The 17,467-nt window shown below is 40.1% G+C and overlaps 1 protein-coding gene across 4 annotated transcripts in view; it reads left to right on the top strand.

Moving 5' to 3' along the window:
- Positions 1–17,467, top strand: part of celsr1a (cadherin EGF LAG seven-pass G-type receptor 1a) — a 54,073-nt gene that overhangs the window by 6,303 nt on the left and 30,303 nt on the right. For all 4 annotated transcript variants that reach the window (XM_077593553.1, XM_077593556.1, XM_077593554.1 and 1 more), the window contains exon 2: positions 16,768–17,123. In XM_077593553.1, the coding sequence (XP_077449679.1) occupies positions 16,768–17,123 (356 nt within the window). The remainder of the gene's footprint in view (positions 1–16,767; positions 17,124–17,467) is intronic.

Here is a 17,467-nt window from a genome sequence, read left to right on the forward strand (position 1 = left end):
CTGTATTTTGAAATTTGCATGCACCTGAAAGAGGGGCCTTCCAGGCTTAAAAGGTTCAGTTGTGGTATCGTTAAAAGATTAGCTGTGATTGATGCTTTACTGTCTTCTGATCTTCTCGATGACCTTGTTGAAAGATGACGTGCTGCTACATGCACCCCCCCACCTGCCCATCCACCCACCTATTCTTTCCCCCCATGGGGCTTTAGCTGCCATGCATCTGGTTTGCTTCTTAATCCGGTTCAAGGAGTTGCACAGCTCAGCTTTTCTTTCTCCTCTTCTCAATCCCTCCGAATTTCAACTCCCACTTTCACTCTCAGCCGTCTTTTCATGTCTGAGTTGAAGAAGCACTCTATACGAACATGTAATTATAGCAATTGCCTAATTTTGGACAGATGTGCTGTCCCGTTTATTTAACTGCTACATTGGATATGATGTTTTATGTTTACCAGTTTTTAATCCTTCTGGCACGCTATTATAGGGTAGGTTGCCTCACTAATTGGAATTAAGTTCCCACTGTACCCACGGTTACTCAATTTGATAAATCGATCCTCACTGAGTCACAAACCGGAGCCATTGTTTTTGAGAAATAAATCCAAACAGCACAAAACACTGTTTTAATCCCATTTCGCTGTTCGCCAGGAAGACAGATGACGTGTTGCCAACAGGATATTGTGTACAGTTAAAAATGATTTTTGGTGAGTAAAATATGGCTATATTCCTAAATAATAATTCAATTGTATGTGGTTATTATTAATGATTTTTTATGTGTCACAGCTGTAGCTGCAGTAGAGGTTTTATAGCCATAAAATAGTTTTTTTTAGGGTTAGATTGATGATTTGAAGGCGCTACGAGAAAATGCACGGACCGCCACTGGTTGCCAATGACTAGACAAGGTCTACTCCTACTATTTTAATGGTCATGGCTCTGAGTGAGTCTTGAGGAATTTATTTTAGAATTAAATTCCACTGTTTAACTAGTGTGTTAAAACCCGTGATAGTGGGACGTTGACACATTCTCTTTTCCGTCATGGTTCCAATGGCCAGACAAGAAATGTGACTTCTTACCCAACAAGCATTTGCAGACGAATCCCGACACCACGTTGTCCCACCTGTGAGATCAAAGAAGACAAGCCTAGGATTGACCCTGAACTACTCTGCACACAACCTTTCACCTCCTACTGTTAGATGCAGCAGTAGCAGTTCTGCTAATGAGGGTGTGTGAAAATAGACAATAACAGAATGTTCTGACCTGGAAGGAACATAATCATAGTCGCAAGACCTCTGTTAATTGTTTACAAAGGGGTAAAATAGCAAGTCTGATATGCTGCAGTCATTCAGAAACGAGCTATGGAACTCCCGTTTATTTTTCTCGTGTGACCCCCTTGCCCCTTGTGCCTCAATCCAACTCCTTTAGACTCTCGTGTTAGTTTTCAAAGTGTCTCTTTGTGTGTGGCCAAAGAAGTCTTTCCTCGTGGTTGTCATGGCTAAATCAAGCATCCTTACTGGCTGCAGAATTTTATTAGATTAAACTGCCCTCCTTGGTTTTTGTCTACAAGTTTCTCCACCAACAAGCCGGACACGCTACTATCTGCCGTATTTAAAGTGAGTGTAATTATCTGTGAAATACACCAGGAAGATTGCAGACGCTATGCCTTTAGGCTGTTGGTTTGAAGCGTAAATACCAGGCGACCTGGGCTGGCCACTGTTGGACTTCACTGCAGTTTGAATCCTCAATTACAGACCAGAGATGTTTGTAAAGGCCCACAAACGGACTCTTTTGGGAAAGGAGTGACATTGGAACACCCTGAATCATATGTAAAGATGTTTTTTTTTCTGGGCAAGGGTCAAGTGGTCAACAGGAAATCTTTGTTAGGGGGCGGCAAGGCGGAAAGTGGACGTTCCAGTGAGGTGTTGTCTTGTCATGCCGGCGTGTTTGCTGTTGGGATTTCAAAGAGTGGCCTTGTTTGTTTGCAAACGTAAGGCCTTCAGGCAAAGGGGGGGTGGGTCGGACATCAAGGTGGAACAGGGTTTTTACCTTCCAATTTTCTCTAACTTCGATTATGACATTCATGGTAGAATTAAAAAAATCATCTGTAGGAAATCAACAGGGTCCTCAATCCTGATACCCCCACTTAGACCCCAACAGATTTTCAGGGTAGAGGGTCGTAACCTGAAACATGTCTTTGCTCTCACTCAGATGACACAGTGCTCTTCTTTGTTCACTATTGATAAAATTAAAAGAAAAAGCCTGTAAGCACTCTGCGAGTGTGACATTGCGTGATGACTGTCTGAAGGAATGTTAAGTAATGGTAAGGGAGAAGGGGGGTGAGTGTGTACTATATGTCGCCTGGTTGACTGACAAGTGTGGGAAGTAGAATGATAGCATGGTAAGCCTCTTAGAACTTTGTATGTACAGGCTGAATTGGGTTACTCGGAACGCACTGGTTTGGGAATCGGAATGTAACGTTTGCTCCACGTTTGAATTGATGTTTCCATTTGGTCACAAACCAGGCAATCATCTTTTATGCCAAGCATTCCAAACATGTCCATAGAGAAATTGTGGCTACTGTTTTAACCTTTACAACTCTCAGCAAGTAGACTCTGCCCCGAGGCAATGCAATTGTTGCCGGGAAGGGAGGAACACCCATGCAGTCCAAAGAGTCTGGACAAAAACTCACTTACCAACTGTTGTTGGTCTCTGTGAAAGCTTGGCTAACGTCGACTGGCCATTAAATAATTCTGAATCATCTGTCTGACACGTCATCTGGGTTAGACAAGCTATTAATCTGGTAGTTATTTCAATCTACATCGAATTAAATGTCTGTCCCTTAGTGCTACAAAGCATGAAATATGACACTGCGATAATTAGAGTTTAAAAACAGATCCTGGCCAAGTATTTATATAGCTCTTCAACAGAGGTCACACTTTTGGATTTGGTGACAGGTGTACTGGCTGTCAGGCAACGCATGTGTTTTCTCTCAATGGGTTTTGCTGATGGTGCTGGCCGTGTTGATCTAACGAGTAATCCAGAAGGATTACGAATATTTAATTGGCTAATTTTTCACTCAGCCGTTTAAGAGTAATACACAATTTGATGTGTGTAAATGAGTTTTGCAGGTGTAATGTTTGTCATATTTTCCAAGACGGACTGTTTTTCATACTCTAAAGCAATTGTGAATGGGTAGCATTTTATTTGAATGAAAAACGAACCTCTGCTGGTTGAAATTTTTCTTCAACGCTTTAGGCCTCATCTTTTAGCAGCTGGAAATGGAGCTCACTCAGATGTATTAGGTTTACCTTCGGACTTCTTTGAACTGTAAGGTCTTTTTACTTAGGCCGCGGTGACTCATATGCAAGCACACGGGCTCTACATAAGATGTTTTTTGGCCGTAGTCAACATCAGACAGCAGCTGGAGCGTCTTCGCCCTGCAGTGTTAAGACAAAGTTTCACACACGGATCCCTTTGCACCTTTTATCCTGCTTACAAAAAGCACCCAACCCTTCCAAACGCTTCTTCAATTTCAAGTCTATCAAAGTTGTTGCGACATCATTCCCTTATTTGGGAGTTGTGTTCATGTCCCATCAATATAGATGGTGTGTTTATTTAGAGTTTTCCACAATGCTTCCCTGTTTGCATGGGATTTTTAAAAATTAGACACATGCTGCTGCCAACCACATCCCTTTATCAACTTATCGCCTCGTTCACCAAAAAACAAAACAAAAAAAAGGCTTGTGCCAGATTTGGACAGTCATAAGCCCTCACACCTAGCCTTGTTTTGTCTTTCTTGTTTTCACCTTCACTGGTGGCACCATTCTGGCAGCTTTGAGTTGAAGCTGTGAAGTTTGTCCCCAATGTGTTGAGTGTCACGCTTCCAGGATGAGTTTCCATGGTACCTCGAGATACGAGATTAATTTGTTCCGGGACAGAGCTCGTATGTCAATTTTCTTGTAACTCAAACGAACTTTTCCCATTGAAATGAACTAAAAACAAATGAATTCGTTCCAACCCTCAGAAAAAACACCAAAAACAGGATATTGGATTGGAAAAACATTTTTATTTGTTCTAATTCACCATCTATTAACAAAGTAACACATAACTAGTGGTTTAATATTACTAAAATGTGTTTAATAGAACTAAAATTAGACGGATTTTGTGGAGGGTAGAGAGTTTGCACGGCAACACTATTGTAACAAAATAAACAAATTTAAATGAACTTGGATTACGATGCAGAAATAAGTTTAATCGAACCTAACACTAAACTTAATTCTAATTTTGTTTGACATTTTGATACCTTTCTTCTCCCGGGTTGGCTCTTTTTGCCCCGCTTCCACACTGACTATCAGATGCAACCTATCGAGGGTTGTTTGCTTTTGTATTCCCTTCAAAATATTCCCAAAATGATGCACACAAATGTCCTCACAATAGGATAAGGCACGACCACTTCCCAACGAGTAGTATATATAACTCTCCTATTAGCGATCGCCTCGCCATTCGCACCAACGGGAAAAACACACTGAAAAAATGCAAAGCTCCGCCCAGTGCTCGCAGAGACATTACAAAGAGGGAGTTGCGACCAGAAACATTACATGAGGGAGTTGCAGGGAGAGAGACAGTGGCCATGATGTTCTTATGAGCAGCATCTCGCGTCTGCTGTCTGCTCGTATATCAAAATTTCTCTCGTATCTCAAGATAAATATTTGCCCAATTTTTTTTATTGCTCGTATGTCGGGCCACTCGTATGTCGAGGTATCACTAAGTTCCATAAATATTCTAGTATGATCGCATCTTTTTCTGGGGTCTCAGGTTTTTTTTTGCTAAGTATACATTCATGTCAGTCCATTGCAACACAAAATCAGACACGAGCAGTTGCGGTTTACCTCGGGGCCAACAATTGCATACATGGTTGTTCCCAGTCAGCTTTATGTACCGCCAATCCGTTCCTGCCCCTGGTAGTCACTCGTGTTGTTTTGCACCATTGAGTGTGGGAGGGCTCAAGAGTTGCAATGGTCTGTTATTACCAAAGTGATGACAGTCCATCTGGCACATACCTTTGACAATGCGTAACTGATCCGATCGCTCCCTTATACTCTTTGTCTTCCTGCTGCGACCATTTTGTGAATTACTTTCTGATCTAAGATGTCCTCTACACTGACTTTCAGTCAATATCGAGGGTTGTTTGAGTTTGTACTCCCTTCAAAATATTCCCAAAATGATGCACACAAATGTCCTCACAATAGGATAATGTACGACCACTTGCCAACGAGAAGTAGTATATACGCCATTTGCACTGCCTAAATGGGGAAAAACACTGAAAAATGCAACACTCCGCCCAGTGCTCGTAGAAAAATTACACGAGGGAGTTGCGGGGAGAGAGGCAGTGCCCATGATGTTCTTATGAGCAGCATCTGTATGCTCGTATATCAAAATATGTCTCATATCTCAAGATGAATATTTGCCCGAAATTTCACTCGTATGTCGAGGTACCACCGTACTAGAATTGTCACGTTTTTCCGATGCAATTCTATTTTTGACAACAAATGGCAAATTAAAGGCCCGATCTCGAACGATGCCCCAATCTTAATTACATATGGCGTCATAGATTTATGCACGGCAGATTGAACCACACATATTCAAGGACGCGGCACCCATCGACCACAGGAATGCCGATAAAACTCTTTACGATTGAAGTGGCTGTAAAACATGCACGCGTGTGCTCGTGGACATTCATGAGTGTATCGAGCAAAGAAGACATGACAGTGTGAGAATTGGATTTTGTGGTAAAGCAAGTGTTGTTTCCAGTGCACTCGTTGGCTTTTTATTTATTTAGTCATTTCGTGAAAGTTGATTCAAGGAAATTGGCCTCAAATTGGCCAATATTTTAAATATTTCAGCTTTTTCCTGATAGATGGATCCAAGTGTGGAATCTGGAATCACGAATGTGTCTGTTTGGGGCAGGTGCGTGCTAGTATATATCAAACCGAAGGATTTACGCCGTTCTAATAAAATTCCCCTAAAAGGATGGCGGAAGTGGGAGTGTGCAATTGTAAAGACTTTGAGAGGGAAAGACACCTGGGACTGTTGCATGCAACTTGGTTTTTGATTGATTTCTTTCTCTTTTAATGTTAAATACTGCTGTCCTAGTATGACAGTTGAGCAGCTAGCAGAAGCCATACTTTGTGGTGACAGTAATTACTACCTGAAGAGGATATCAACTATTTGTCAAACCTTGTCGAGGTAATTCTTGAACACGATTATCCCCACGTTTGTGTCCCTAGAAACTAGTGCTGGAACGATTAATCGAGCTCTGGTCACTCATGTTGAGGTCTGATAAGCCAGGTCATTGTTTAATTGTACAGTGGTACCTCAAGATACAAGCTTAATTCGTTCCGGGACTGAGCTCGTATGTCCATTTATTCTCCTAACTCAAATGAACGTTTCCCATTGAAATGAACTAAAAACAAATTAATTCATTCCAACCCTCTGAAAAAACACCAAAAAGTGGATATTGGAAAAACATTTTTATTTGTTCTAATTTGCCATCTATTAACAAAGTAAGACATAACTAGTGGTTTAATATTACTAAAATGTGTTTAGTAGTACTAAAATTATACGGATTTCGAAGGGGGGAGAGAGAGAGTTTTGACTTTGCTGACTTTGTATTTGGTATTGTATTTGTATGTTATATTACGATTCACTGGTGCAAAATATCTCCATTCCGCCCCCTTCTATGTCCCTTTCGCTCTACCCTTCGCGAAATCCATCTAATTTTAGTTCTATTAAACACATTTTACTAATATTAAACCACTAGTTATGTGTTACTTTGTTAATAGATGGCGAATAAGAAGAAATAAAACATTTTTTTCCAATCCAATATCCTGTTTTTGGTGTTTTTTCAGAGGGTTGGAACGACTTCATTTGTTTTTAGTTCATTTCAATGGGAAACATTTGTTCGAGTTACGACAATATCAACATAGGTACCACTGTATAGCCGCAGCCCTACTATAAACACTCAACATTCCACATTTTGGTTGTTTTTTGCTGTCTTATTGTGACAGACCGCGGCACATCCCGACTCATTATTACATTGTGTCCTCGCCAGCGGTGTCACGCAGCACAATGCTGACACTTGAGTGACCCTGGCGGCAACTGACGAGATGACCGTTGCTTCTCTGATAAGAGTGGGAATAAAGGAGAATGAGCTTGGTGATTTAAGGCAAGGAGAGAAGAAAAGGAAGGGAAGAAAAGTGGGTGGTTCTATTTTTACCCTCACATTCCCGCTTTTGCTCCCCGACTTCAAAGCATCTCCTGGAGAGAGGGAATTATTCCCCTCCACTCAAGCATGTCGCTGTTCTCTCCTCCACTTTAGCTTTTCAACACCCCTAAAGCCTTCCAGGAATGATGCATTGGGGGTCCAACTTGTAGTTGAAGCAAATCGGTCGCGTGACATCTGTGTTTGCATCAAAATTGCCGCTATATAATCAATGAATTTAATGTTCCACTTGACCGACTACCCTCCTAACATGCATTATTTTGGACTCATTGTTTGGGCCCATGTTTGCCAGGCTTCCCAGCTGGCTCGCTCCGGCCAAACAGCTGACAACATGAGCTAAAACCACGTCACGCACGATACGTTGTTCAACCTACGCCTCGTGGGTATTCGAAATTCCACCGACCGGTGACTCATTGTCTCATGTTACGAAAAAGCTACACTCGTCTAATCTTGTTCACCGCTCATGAATCATGCCAAAGAGATCTACAGTTTGATTCAACTTTTTTTTGTTGCTTGATTTACAGTACCAACTGATAATTATTAGGCTTCAACATTTTTCTGTTTAATAGTGCTTTATGCTTTGGATGTTGACAGCATGTTAAATGTGAGCCTTCAGGCTTTGAATTTAACATAAAGTACTTGGGTGCATAATTTGTTGTTTTTTTTCACAGAAGTCTCTTTGGCCCTTTTGTTTGGCTAGGATTTTAATGAAAAATAACCATACAAATAATAAAAGAAACTGTGACAAAATGAACAAAAATACAAACTTAACATAGTACAGTGGTACCTCGAGATACGAGCTTAATTTGTTCCGGGACTGAGCTCGTATGTTGATTTTCTCGTAACTCAAATGAACTTTTCCCATTGAAATGAACTAAAAACAAATTAATTTGTTCCAACCCTCTGAAAAAACACCAAAAACAGGATATTGGATTGGAAAAATGTTTTATTTGTTCTAATTCGCCATCTATTAACAAAGTAACACATAACTAGTGGTTTAATATTACTAAAATGTGTTTAATAGTACTAAAATTTGACGGATTTCGCGGAGGGTAGATAGTGACGGACAGAGAGGGGGGGGCTTTTTGCACGGCAACGCTATCGTAACATAACATGCACAAATTTAAATGAACTTGGATTACAATACAGACACACTCAAAAATAAGTTTCATCGGACCTAATAATAAACTTAATTCTAATTTTGTTAGACCTTTTTGATACCTTACTTCTCCTGGGTTGGCTCTTTTTGCCCCGCCTACACACTGACTTTCAGTCAATATCGAGGGTTGTTTCAGTTTGTATTCCCTCCAAATATTCCCAAAATGATGCACACAAATGTCCTCACAATAGGATAACGCACGACCACTTGCCAACGAGTAGTATGTATAACTCTCGTATTAGCGATTGCCTCGCCATTCGCTCTGACTAATGGGAAAAAAAACCTCTGAAAAAATGCAACGCTCCGCCCAGTGCTCGCAGAGACATTACAAAGAGGGTCTCGTATCTCAAGATAAATATTTGCCCGAATTTTTACCCGTACACTGTAATTAATAATAATTTAAATGAGTATTATTGATTGGCAAACAATTTATTTTTATTTTTATTACATTCAAATAGGACAGCATTAGCAAACCTGTGGCCCACAGGACAATATTTTTCACCTCATTTGACCTCCAATTTCAGTATGAGTATTATTCAATGAATTGAACGTTCCATATCGGGGAAAAAAGGAGGTTTTATCAATTTCTTCCTCACATAGCTAAACTCTGGCTATCATTTGATTGGCTATAATGGAAAATGACGGTTGGGCATTCATCAGGTGTCTGTGGGGGTGTTGCAAGGGTCAGTGTCACGCCATCTTTGTCCACCCTAATCAAGTTGAAAGACTTACTCGACTTTCTTTTTAGCCACATTTAAGCACAAGTCTCACGGTTACCCGTGGCGACGGCCCCCCTTGATGCCCACTCCATTCCCCCTCCTTCCCAGCACTTTGTTGAACGAAGCCAATGGCGTGTCAGTTGGTAACCAGGCACCCTATTTATCAGTAACCAGCACCAACAATAACTGCAACAAGACACCTCCTTGGAGAGAAGAGGAAGGCATAGAGAGCTGGAAAGAAGGGTGGAGGTAGAAAAACCTAAAACAAAGAAATGATTATGATGGACTTTTTGCTCAGGAATCACACATTTTAAGGGGAAAGCGAAAACTCCAGCAGGATCAGACTGGATATAGTTTCAGTGAAATGGATCCGATTTCCAGATTAGTCCATTCATGGCTGTATGGCTCCATAGAGTGCTGCGGTCCAACATGGCGGACACCATTTGTACTCTTAAAGCTAGTACAGTGGTACCTCGACATACGAGTGCCCCAACATACGAGCAATTTGAGATACGAGTAAAATTTCGGGCAAATGTTTATCTTGAGATATGAGACAAATTTTGATATAAGGAGCAGACAGCGGATGCGAGATGCTGCTCATAAGAACATCATGGCCACTGTCTCTCTCCCCGCAACTCCCTCGTGTAATGTCTCTGGTCGCAACTCCCTCTTTGTAATGTCTCTGCGATCACTGGGCGGAGCATTGCATTTTTTCAGTGTTTTTCCCGTTAGTCAGTGCGAATGGCGAGGCGATCGTTAATAGGAGAGTTACAATACTACTTGTTGGCAAGTGGTCGTGCCTTATCCTATTGTGAGGACATTTGTGTGCAAATATTTTGAAGGGAATACAAAAGCAAACAGCCTTTGATTGGATGCATTTGAAACTCAGGGTGGAGGCGGGGCAAATAGAGCCAACCCGGCCGGGAGAAGAAAGGTATCAAAATTTAAAACAAAATTAGAATTAAATTTAGTGTAAGGTTAAATTAAACTTATTTTTGAGTGTCTGCATCGTAATACAAGTTCATTTCAATTTGTTATGTTACGAGTGTGTTGCCGTGCAAAAAGTCTCCCACCCCTCACTCCCCCCTCTCTCTCTCCCCCCTGCGAAATCCATCTAATTTTAGTTCTATTAAACACATTTTAGTATACTATTAAACCACTAGTTCTTTGTTACTTTGTTAATAGATGGCGAATTAGAACAAACAAAACATTTTTTCCAATCCAATATCCTGTTTTTGGTGTTTTTTCCAGAGGGTTGAAACGAATGTATTTGTTTTTAGTTCATTTCTATGGGAAACGTTCGTTTGAGTTACGAGAAAATCGATATACGAGCTCAATCCCGGATCAAATTAAGCTCGTATCTCGAGGTACCACTGTATTTGTAAACTTACCAACTAGATCAGCATTGCATATATAGCATTGGAAGAATTGATTGAACAAATTGAGTCATTCAGTTTGAAAGCAACATCAAAGTTTAATTTTGCAGCTTTGACGAGTGGCCCGAATGGTTTGTTTTGAAAGTGTTGAATTTGGGGGGGAGATACATTGCAATTTTTGTTTTAGCTCCAAAGTGGGTCACAAAGTGCTGATTAGGCGCCGACCGCAATGCATTGTTTGCATACATTCTCGGTCTTAGTTGAGTGATCACCCTCCCTTTGTGGGGCAGGCGTGTTTGACTCTTCACCTTGCTCTAATGTGCTGGAAAATAGGACATGAGAATGAGATAAGCATCCTATTCAGCTGGCCACACACTCGGGATAGTTTTGTAATTTAAACAAAATCTCAACAAAACAAAATAATTAGTCTGGAACACAATTATACATAGGAATATCAATCTCAATACATCTGAATGCCACTTAAATAGCTGAAAAATGCATGATGTATATTAATATAAAGATAATTCAAAATTCTTAAGTTCTCAAATTTGATTAATATATATCTCTTTTTAAATGAAACTTTAAAAAAATAGACAATACATATTTCTTGTTACAACAAATGTAGTTTCACAAAGCATATTTAGTTATTTTATCGTCTGAGCATGGCTGAAAAAAGAAGTTTACTTGAGATTTTTTTTTTTTTACCATAAATAATTTTAAATATCATACAAAATACTTAATAACTTCATATTTAAAAAGAAATCTCTTTGGCAGCGTGACAAATCAAAATATTCTTATTTTTGTCATTTACTTTAACATTTAAGACATCTGCAACTAACCTTTTATAGGTGTCAAATCAAAAAATAAATAATAAATCTATTACACATACACACAAAAAAAACATAGATTAACAGATTGATTCTAATCCCCTTTTAAAAAGCCACAAACCTTTGGCACTATTCAACTTCATATCGTGTGGTAGAGCTGATGAAACGATGCCTTCAAGGATTACGGTACCCATACCGCTCCTTCCTCTCACGTGGAACAGTGCTTCCATTCTACCAACGTCGACACCCTACCCAAGTCGGCTCAGTGGCGCTCGGATTTTAATGGCGGCTCATCGAGAGCACTTGTCTTTGACTTGTGAGAGGCTATTCAACTCGGAGTTGATATGGTGGAACCAGCAGGTTGCTGGTTTCAAGCGCGCGTCAAGTGAAAGGTTAAGGGTTTGACTGGATACTTCTCAATACTTAACTCTGAATGAAGGTCACACTTTACCTGAATCGTGTTGAAAATTCAAGCTGTTTCCTTCGTTGAACTAACTGTTTTTTTTTAATTCTACACAATACAGTGGTCCCTCGACATGCGAGTGCCCCGACAAACGAGCAATTTGAGATACGAGTAAAATTTTGAGCTGATATTTATCTTGAGATACAAAGACACATTTTGATATACGAGCAGACCCCGGATGCGAGATGCTGCTCATAAGAACATCATGGCCACTGTCTCTCTCTGGTCGCAACTCCCTCTTTGTAATGTCTCTGCGAGCACTGGGCGGAGCATTGCATTTTTTCAGCGTTTTTTTTCCCGTTAGTCAGTAAAAATGGCGTACATACTACTTCTCGTTGGCAAGTGGTCGTGCGTTATCCTATAGTGAGGACATTTGAGTGCATCATTTTGGGAATATTTTGAAGGGAATACAAAAGCAAACAACCCTTGATAGGTTGCATCTCAAAGTTAAGGTGGAGGCGGGGCAAATAGAGCCAACCCAGCCGGGAGAAGAAAGGTATCAAAATTTAAAACAAAATTAGAATTAAGTTTAGTGTTAGGTTAGATTAAATTTATTTTTGAGTGTGTCTGCATCGTAATCCAAGTTCATTTAAATTTGTTTGTTATGTTGCCGTGCCGTCTTGCAATCCCAGCAGTTCTCTTATCCTCTCTATCCTTACCTAACCACTCGACGCCATCACTTCTGACAGAGAACGAACGAAGGCTTTTGTGTGAGGAGGGGGGCCGAAGGGACCCCCCTGAAGAGTTGCAGGTGTTGAGGGGGAAATTGGGCTCTAACAGCTGTGTGTGCAGACATGCTGATATATGGTCACACATGCACACATAATTCTTGCACCCAAATACGCAGACACAGCCTATATTTTTCATTACCTTTCTTCCCCGCACTCGGCTTTAATAGTTAAGCATTTTTCCGATGGCTCTGATGTGGTTAATGATCAACTCTCTGTCGGGACTTGTAGTGTTTATCCATAACCTGAGGGGTACTGTGAGTTGTCATGTAGTAAGGACTTTGTAGCCTTCACACAAATTTTTAAATAGCAAATTTATTTTTTGGTCAGTGCACATGTGTCAAAGTGGCGGCCCGGGGGCCAAATCTGGCCCACCGCATCATTTTGTGTGGCCCTGGAAAGTAAATCATGAGTGCCGACTTTCTGTTTTAGGATCAAATTAAAATGAAGATTATAGATGTATATTCAATTTCCTGATTTTCTCCCTTTTAAATCAATAATTGTAATTTTTTAATCCATTTTTTCTGTGTTTTTAGTTCAAAAATCATTTTGTAAAATCTAAAAATATAAAAAAAAAAGCTAAAATAAACATTGTTTTAGATCTATTAAAAACACTGAATATTCAGGGCTTTTAATCCAGTTCTTTTAATTCATTTAGAAAAAAAAAAAATCTAAATATTATATTTAAAATGGTCCGGCCCACATGAAATCGAGTTGACGTTAACGAGGCCCGCGAACCAACCGAGTCTGACACCCTTGGGTCAGTGTTCACAATTAGCATCATGTTTTTTATTTGTAAAAGTAGTCTAAAAATGACTTTTTGAACTGTCTCATATATCCTGCCTGTGATTGGCAGAAAGGCTTTGTGTTTTTTAGTAAATGTTTCAAATGGGAGAAACTCGCTGGTGGTTTCCAAGTATTTAAAACACCTGAAACAAGAAGTTCCTGTTGCTTATTTGCTGTTAAAAAAGTGCGGTAAAAAAGGTCAGTGCAGAGAAAGAATTTTTTTTTCTCCAACAATGCATTGACGTTAAAGCTTCCTGCTTTTATAATCTCCTGTTAGTTCAACATTTTTGGCTCAGACTACCTTTGTCTTTCAGGGTGATAAATGTCAACAGTAGTCAGAAGTGTGTGCATGCTAATCAAGTAAGCACTGATATGTAACAAGGTGTGAAGATCAAGTGTGTCTCCCCGGTGGGCCTGCAACCTGTTGAATGGTCTTTTGTTTGTTTTCTGGTGCTTTACAGCCCATCCTGCTCACTAACTAAGCAAAGAGGCTGTTTGTTTTTGTGCGCTAAAGTGGCCACCGCAGTTGTATTTTATTCAAATGATTCGAAAATTCAACATTTATGGAACATCAACCTAATCCCGATCAGTAAAAGATGAATGTGTGTCAATGACAACCATGCAGGGAATGCATTATGTATAGAAAATGTGTGTGCGCACATGTTGAGTATGTGTGTACTTGTCACTCACAGACAGCTGTTACAAAAGTGCATCCTCATGGGTTTTCTTCGCAATTAGCATGTGGGGTCATGCACTGCATCATAATAAAATGGGTTTCTGGTATTGTTAGAAATGGGTTCTTAAAAGTTATGCTAATACAGTGGTACCTCGACATAGGAGTGGCCCGACATACGAGAAATTTGTGATACGAGTAAAATTTCGGGCAAATATTTATCTTGAGATACGAGACAAATTTTGATATACGAGCAGACAGCGGACATGAGATTCTGCTCATAAGAACATCATGACCACTGTCTCTCTCCCTATTAAACAAAATGTGATCTATTAAACACATTTTAGTAATATTAAACCATTAGTTATGCGTTACTTTGTTAATAGATGGCAATTAAAAGAAATAAAAATGTTTTTCCAATCCAATATCCTGCTTTTGGTGTTTTTTCAGAGGGTTGGAATGAATTAATTTTTTTTATAGTTCATTTCAATGGGAAACGTTCGTTTGAGTTACGAGAATATCGACATACGAGCTCAGTCCCGAAACGAATTAAGCTTGTATCTCGAGGTACCACTGTACTACTAGAGGGCAAGTGTACCTAATCTTGTGCCTGGTAAGAGTGTCTGTTTTTCCATAGCATCTGCATTCGCCACACCCGTCAGTTACACGGTTCAGCCCATCCTCTGTGCATGTGTGTTATTTGTTAGCAGCTGGTGGGATCTATAAATAGCGAAGGTAGGCCCCCCGTGGAATGAGGGATGCATCATCCACTTAACACATAATGCCAGTTCACTTTTTTTCTTGATTTTTGTGTGGCTTCTAGTGCAGAAAATACAGTAGTACAGTGGTACCTCGAGATACGAGCTTAATTTGTTCCGAGACTGAGCTCGTATGTCGATATTCTCGTAACTCGAATGAACGTTTCCCATTGAAATGAACTAAAAACAAATGAATTCGTTCCAACCCTCTGAAAAAACACCAAAAACAGGATATTGGATTGGAAAAAAAATGTTTTTTTTGTTCTAATTCGCCATCGATTAACAAAGTAACACATAACTAGTGGTTGAATATTACAAAAATGTGTTTAATAGTACTAAAATTATACAGATTTCGAAGGGGGAGAGAGAGAGAGTTTTGACTTTGCTGACTTTATATTTGGATTGAATCCACTTTTAAAGGTGCGATCTTGGCACCAATGAATGTGCAAGCGAAAATAAATATTATTGCTATCTTCTAAAATTCTTTTGTGACGCATTCAATGTTTATTCAATGACTTGATAAATCGAACTCATTCGTTCATGGTTCAATTGACGATTTCAATCAACTACAGTGGTACCTCGACATACGAGCGAGGGGGCGGCGCTTTTTGCACGGCAACACGCTCGTTTCATAACATAAAGAAATGTTGGATTACGATGCAGACACACTCAAAAATAAGTTTAATCTAACCTTACACTAAATTTAATTCTAATTTTGTATTAAAGTTTGATACCTTTCTTCTCCAGGGTTGGCTCTTTTTGCCCCGCCTCCAGACGGGAAAAAGAACACTGAAAAAAATGCAAAGCTCTGCCCAGTGCTCGTAGATATCTGTTATACACGAAAGAGATGCGGCAAAAAAGACAGTGCGCTAAAATCATAAACAGCCTCTCATGTCTTGCCCACCTGGCTTTCTCGTATCTCGAAATTTGTCTCGTATCTCGAGATAATTATTTGCTCAAAATTTGACTCGTATCTCGAATTGCTCTTATGTCGGGGTGCTCGTATGTCGAGGTATCACTGCACATTCATTTCGATAGGTTCACTGCTGTCTTCGTCAGCCCCCAAATCGGCCATGGTGCCACCTGTTGCTCTGGCATGCATTCAACAGCTTCCAAATTTCCTTGTTGACATAATTTTTTTTCTCTTCAACGGATCTTTAATCCGGAGTGGAAAGCTGCTTTTAAAAACGTTGGCGTATGTGTGGACATAACCTCAGTCGTGCCCTGGTCAAGCTGCTTCATCAGTATGATCTATTTCATGCTGCCGCCACCACCTGTTGTTAGCTTTATGTCACCATGGCCTTACGCTGCCTATAGCCTTTTACTAAAGTTCCATAGACATCACGAGACTATAGTAAGAAATTGGTATGCGACCGCTTGCAAAGGATTAAGTTACAATGGGTAGTGATTACATAGAGGATGGACACAAAGCTGATTTCAAATAAGAAAGCTTCATCTAGAACACAGGTGTCAAAGTGGCGGCCCGGGGGCCAAATCTGGCCCGCCGCATCATTTTGTCTGGCCCGGGAAAGTAAATCATGAGTGCCGACTTTCTGTTTTAGGATCAAATTAAAATGAAGAGTATAGATGTGTATTAAATTCCCTGATTTTTTCCCCCTTTTAAATCAATAATTGTAATTTTTTAATCAATTTTTTCTGTTTTTAGTTCAAAAAACATTTTGTAAAATCTAAAAATATGTAAAAATAAATTCTATTTTCCACTTTAATATGGAATATAATGATTAAAAGAGATGTTCCCTTAATAAGAAATAAAGCTCAAATAAACACTTTTTTATATCTATTAAAAATGGAATATTCAGGGCTTTTGATCCAGTTCTTTTAATCCATTTATAAAAAAAAAATCCAAATATTATATCTAAAATGGTCCGGCCCACGTGAAATCAAGTTGACGTTAAACCGGCCCGTGAACCAACCCGAGTCTGACACCCTAATCTAGAGAACAAAAACATCTTGTGAAACTCAAGTCAATGTAACATTTGTATTCCAGATGGTATCCACACCGCCTCTGCCCGCTGCACTCTCCGCGTCACCATCATCACCGACGACATGCTGACCAACAGCATCACGGTGCGCCTGGAGAACATGTCCCAAGAACGCTTCCTGTCACCCTTGCTGGGCCTCTTCGTGGACGGCGTGGCGGCGGTGCTCTCCACCAGGCGCGACGCCGTTTTTGTGTTCAACATCCAGAACGACACCGACGTGCAGGGATCCATCCTTAACGTCACCTTTTCAGCGATGCAGCCTGGTGGAGGACCTGGAAAGGGGGCCTTCTTTGCTTCAGAGGAACTGCAGGAGCAGATCTATCTGAACAGGACTCTGCTCAGGATCATCTCCTCTCAGGAGGTAAAGCCTAGTATATAGGCGTTTGTACATACAGTGGTACCTCGAGATACGAGCTTAATGCGTTCCGGGACTGAGCTCGTATGTCGATTTTCTCGTAACTCAAATGAACGTTTCCCATAGAAATGAACTAAAAACAAATTAATTCGTTCCAACCCTCTGAAAAAACACCCAAAACAGGATATTGGATTGGAAAAAATGTTTTATTTCTTCTAATTCGCCATCTATTAACAAAGTAACAAATCACTATTGGTTTAATATGACTAAAATGTGTTTAATAGTACTAAAATTATACGGATTTCGCAGGGGGGGCGGGGGGAACACGAACAGAGAGTGGGGAGGGAGAG

This window comes from Stigmatopora argus, chromosome 23 (assembly GCF_051989625.1).
Source record: "Stigmatopora argus isolate UIUO_Sarg chromosome 23, RoL_Sarg_1.0, whole genome shotgun sequence".
Lineage (NCBI taxonomy): Eukaryota > Metazoa > Chordata > Actinopteri > Syngnathiformes > Syngnathidae > Stigmatopora > Stigmatopora argus.